Genomic DNA, 5,272 nt, shown 5'->3' with positions numbered 1-5,272 from the left:
CTGGAACTTCTACTGTCGACTGCTGCTGTTCAAGTTCTTGACAGATACTCTTCTTGACAGGTACTATCCGGTTCTCCGTAACTCAGTAAACCAAGAAAACATTTTCTGCATTAAAATTGGTGGTTTGTTTACGGCAGTAACCATTTAAAAGAATTAGGCGAGAAAAGCTATTTATAAAATTTACGTTAACTTTAGAATTGACTAATTAAGTAATTACAGAGGTAAAGTACTTTAATACTGATGCCGTAGTGATAATGTATATTTTTTTTTCTTTAATATCTAGTAAAATTAAAAGAAAAATACATATTTTTCTACACTCCAGGGGAGAGATTTTGATTTAGTATGAAATCAAAAGTATGTAATGTAAATGTATTTACACGAAAATTACCCAAAAATAAAAACCAACCCAAGGAATCCAAATAAAACAATATTAACAGTAATGAAAAATCCCTAATCAGATTCAGCCAAAATTTGGTGAATTTTGGCAGCCCCCTGTATAGCTGCTTTTCTTTTAGGACGTGATGATACAATATGAACATTCTTAGTGTCTGGTACACCTTGCTTTTCATCATTGCTTGGGACTGACAAAAGAGGAATTATAGAACTAGAGTGCCATTTTAATATTTCTCCAGTTTTCCCTTTAAAGACTTTCACAGCCGTAACTTCATTGTTTATATTTTTTACAATTTCCTTAATGCGTCCCATTGGATAATTACAGGGTTTAGCTAAGGGTTCCTTCAAAAGTACTATATCTCCAACTTTAAGTTCTTTATGTTGAACGGGCTTGTATCTGTCTTTTTTATTTACGGCTTGATATATCAGATTCCCAACAAAATCTTCATTGTATATTTTAATAAGATTATGTCGTACATTTTGCAGTTTCAGTAATGATGAAGGAATCTGATCTGCATTGAATTCTGGATCGTCATCTGTTGGGCCTTGTAGTTGAGGGATTATATTGAAGGAAACCAATTCTCTGCCATGAATCAACATCTCTGGGGTAATGATTTCTGGAATGCTCTCTCCTGAAGAGTCCCTAAGAGACTCTTTAAATGAAATTGGCCTTCTGTTCACCAAATGTATAGTTTTGTGAACAATAAAATCAAAATCCCGAAGGGGAAGAATGTTATTGCGCATTGCTCCAAATAATAAGCGCTTGGTTAGTTTCACACAAGACTCTACTAACGAGCCGAGTTGATTACATCCTTTGTAATATTGCTCAAATTTAAAGGATTTAATTCCATGTTCCTGTAAATATGCATTGGTCTCGTAATCGCTCAAGAAACTAGAGACCTGATTTGCACCAGCAACGAATTGCGATCCCAAATCAGACAGACATAAGGAGGGAATGCCAAATTCATATGTATGAAGTTGTAATGCTCTAATAAATTCCTCTGAAGTTAAATCCATACAAATTTTCAAGTTAATAGCCCGAGACCATAGACATGTAATACATAACAACCATACCTTGACAGTATTTCCTTGATCATTCTTTATTTTAAATGGACCCATATGATCAATGAAAATCTGTCTGTACGGTATGTTTTCAGGATTAATCCTAAACTCTGGGTAATGACTTTGATTTAATTTGATTACCCTCTCATTTAATCTCTTACAAGTAATGCAGTTTGACAGAACTTTCTTCACAGTCGAGTATATATGGGTAATCCAAAAGTTTCTTCTAAGTTCCGCCAACAAAGGATAACAACCAGCATGTGAGAGCTTCACGTGCAATTCCCTTATAATCAGAGGAACCAACATACTGTCCTTCGATAGTAGTAAAGGATAGTTGAACTTGTTAAGATGTTGGACTTCCTTCAATCTTCGGCATTTACTTTTTACCCTCACCATGCCATCCGAATCAAGAAACAAGTTCAACTGTGCAACAATGTTAGGCAGATTCTTCAACTGCTTCTGTTTTGAGTGAAAATAATCAAAGACATCTGGGAAGTGAATATGTTGATCCCTGATTATAATCTGCCTACAAGCTTCATCATAAAAGTTAAAACCTTCATCTTCAACTTCAAAATGATCTAGAGCTGGATGTTTGCTTTTAAACTTAGATTTCAAAATGCTGCAGAACCTGAGCACCACCGCATGCACTCTCACGGCCTTCTCAAAACTAGAAACCCTATTAAAAGGGAAAAGATGTTCCGAGCCCACATTCGGAGGTGAACAAGCACTACCACAATTTGTTTCCACTTTATGCACTTGTTTTGATTCAAATAATCCAGGTATGATGAAAGACAATGTCCTGTCACTACAGATCACATTGCTTTCGCTCTCTGTAATGAACTTAGGACCAGTTATATAGTTTGTTTTCATTAGCTGCCTAAAGGATAAAGGTCTGGTGATGCAGTCTGCTGGATTATCTTCTCCAGACAAAAGAAAATTTCATACTAGAATCCTCACACAGCTTATTGATATACTCTAATCTATTGAGTATAAAGGGTTGCTTTTTTTGTAGTTTGTCAAGTTTCAAGGCGTAAGACTGCAGCCAGGTCAGTACCACCAAACTGTCAGAATAGACCTCGCATCCAACTATCTCAATAGGATCAATGCAACCAAATCCTGAAAGTTCATTCTTCAAATCCTTTACAGTTTCTACAGTTAAAGCAAGAGCTTGTAATTCCAAGCTTGGTATGGATTTTGACTCCAATTGTTTACTCACCAGTTTATTTCTTGCTAAAATAAAGTAGATCTTATTTGTACTTATGTTATACAGATACACTGCAGCGCCAAACAGAACCTTACTACTATCAGCAAACCCAACCAATTTATATTTGTCAGTACGAGCACCAAAATTCCGTGGGAACTCTACAGAAGGTGCAGAATTGGCCTGCTTGCAGATATTCTTCCATTCATTGATCAAAGGAGCAGTAAGCTTTTCATCCCAATCTAGTTCTGGTCTACACTGCAATCTGTGTAGAAACAATCTGGCTCGATTCAGTATAGGTCCATTGAAATTAAGAAGATCGAACTGTGAAGCTATAGTAGATAGAACTTTTCTTTTTGTTGAGGAATTTATATCCAGTTGTATGGGTTTTGTAGACAATGTATCACTCATTCGATCCCACTCAAGTCCCAGCAGTTTACTTTTTGTCGGAGTCTCTGTTTCCTGAATTTTGTCAATTTCTTTCTGTAATGACATGTCATTTGATAAAAACTGCTGAAGTGAAAACTTATATGGACTGAAAATATCCTCCAACATTGTATACATCCACAACAAACACTCTGACGTTTCTGCCGTAAATGCACAGTTGTCCATATAAGACAACTGATAAATGGTTCTCTTGAGTTTCATCAATGGAAAAGAATCATTGGTAGAATCCAGTATCAATATCTTGTATAACCCAAGCATTAATAATGCAGGTGAACATCGAAGCCCAAAAGGAAGTCTACTATTCTTATACCCAATAATTGAAAAATCTCCATCTTCAAGATTTCTAAACCATAAAAAACAAAGGCGATTTTGGTCGACTTCCTCAAGACCTATATTGTTGAATGCCTTCTTTATATCAAAGCAACATAATTTGCTTCCGAACCTCAAATTAATAATGGAAGTGGAGAGTTTCTGATTTAATGTGGGACCTGCATGCATAGTTTGATTGTGATTCATACTGCCTTTGTCACTCAAATTAGATAGGAACACAACCCTACATTTTGTGGTCTCACGATCAGGCTTAAAAATGCCCATAAAAGGCATGAAACTGGACTCTGGATGCTCCTTCTTGAATTTATCAAGATTTTCAATTCTCTCAATTATACCAGCATCTGCTTGCTCTTTAAATACCATATTTATCTGCTTCAGTGTATCATCTAAATTTCCTTGAAATTTTCTTTGCAAGCCTGACAGTATTTTCTCTGATATATTGAAGTTATGTCCCAAAAGGTGAGAAACTCTAGGGTTCCAGAGTAATGGCATTACCAGCCTCCCTTCACTATTCCTTGTAGTTTTCTCTAAAACGTAATTGACCAACTGAGTATGTATTTCAACAGTTTCAGAGTATATTGAAGTCTCTCTATCCAATGCTTCGTCACAAACAGAATCAAGTACATCCTTTTCCATATCAACTAACCCACTGACTTCATCATCCTCTCCTTCCAAAACAAATGATTCATTTCTAATCTCGATTTTACCAAAATCTATATTAGAGGTTTGATAAAACTTAGCTTCTTCTGAAGGCAGGTAGTCTGGGGTTCTATTAGTTATCGAAATGTAGGAAGACGACGAGACTTCAGGGGCATATGGTAAATAAGGCAGATCATGTAAAATAGTCTCGGTTGCTCCCTTTAACACTACACCATGAGGAGTTCTTGAATATATAGATTTCTCTCCGAATACAATTTCAGTCTCAGGTATGCAATAGCTGGATTTTGATCCCAAAATAAGCTGAATATCAGAAATATCTTCTGAACCATCCAAAAGTCTTGTATCTGCCAATTTATATCCTTTTGACAGAAATCCATTCACAACTCTGTTCAACTTGGGAAGATTCAAAGTAATATTTATATTTGGAAGGCACAATGCATAAATGACTCTTGTATCCCTGTCAAATTTCATTTCCACCTCAACAATTTTGGTGTCATAACTTCTAGGGACATTGATACCATTCACAGTAAGTTTAACACACTCTCGTATGACTGGTAGATTCAATCTGCTTGCCAACTCTTCAGATATAAAATTGGATTGACATCCACTGTCTTTCATACAACGCACATTGGAACCACTTATGTTACACGTGAAGGTTGGAAGAATCGTATCTCCCTCACTTGAGTTCTTCAAAGCCTCTGTAATAGTAGTAATGTTATTCTGGGATCTTTCCGTAGGATTTTTAGCCTTTGGGTCTTTCTTGTCCTTGTTTTTTTCATGGAATTTTTTCTTGTTAAGGTCCAGATTCTTTTGACTAATGTCATTGGATTGATTTTCCCCTGGATGAGTGCACAAGTAATTCCAATGAAAACCTTTGCAATTTGCACACAGATATCTAAATTTGTATCTGCACTTTTCAGTAGAATGTGATGCCAGGCCACATCTAGTACATCCATCGATACTCTTCAGTTTCTCGACTTTGGAAACAGGAGAAATAAAGTTCTTACAATCTCTGATGTTATGGCTAGCCTTTTCTTGGACTGTGCTACACAAGGAGCATGGATAACATTTTGCAGTAGCTCCACTAGTTCCCTCTGGTGTGAAGTTCACATTTATTGCCATATCCACAGAATGATCTGTTACTTTCACTTTCTTCTTATGGTGACTGTATCTTGTGCA

General features: G+C 36.2%; 2 protein-coding genes across 2 annotated transcripts in view; both read right to left on the bottom strand.

Moving 5' to 3' along the window:
* Positions 1-450: 450 nt before the first annotated feature.
* Positions 451-2,325, bottom strand: LOC137625469 (uncharacterized). Its single transcript, XM_068356379.1, has one exon. The coding sequence runs from the start codon at positions 2,323-2,325 to the stop codon at positions 451-453; it is 1,875 nt and encodes a 624-aa protein (XP_068212480.1).
* Positions 2,326-2,368: 43 nt separating this feature from the next.
* LOC137625468 (uncharacterized) overlaps positions 2,369-5,272 on the bottom strand; it is a 4,754-nt gene continuing 1,850 nt past the window's right edge. The window contains exon 2 of the mRNA XM_068356378.1: positions 2,369-5,272. This exon is cut by the window's right edge and continues 1,264 nt beyond it. Within this exon, the coding sequence (XP_068212479.1) occupies positions 2,369-5,272 (2,904 nt within the window).

This window comes from Palaemon carinicauda, chromosome 32, assembly GCF_036898095.1.
Source record: "Palaemon carinicauda isolate YSFRI2023 chromosome 32, ASM3689809v2, whole genome shotgun sequence".
In the NCBI taxonomy this organism is placed as follows: Eukaryota; Metazoa; Arthropoda; class Malacostraca; order Decapoda; family Palaemonidae; genus Palaemon; species Palaemon carinicauda.
Note: the sequence above shows the minus strand (reverse complement) of the source record. Positions and strands in the feature narration are given on the sequence as shown.

Excerpts from the sequence above, each read along its gene's own strand:
- LOC137625469 (XM_068356379.1), bottom strand. The coding sequence starts at position 2,325 with ATGAAAACAAACTATATAACTGGTCCTAAGTTCATTACAGAGAGCGAA.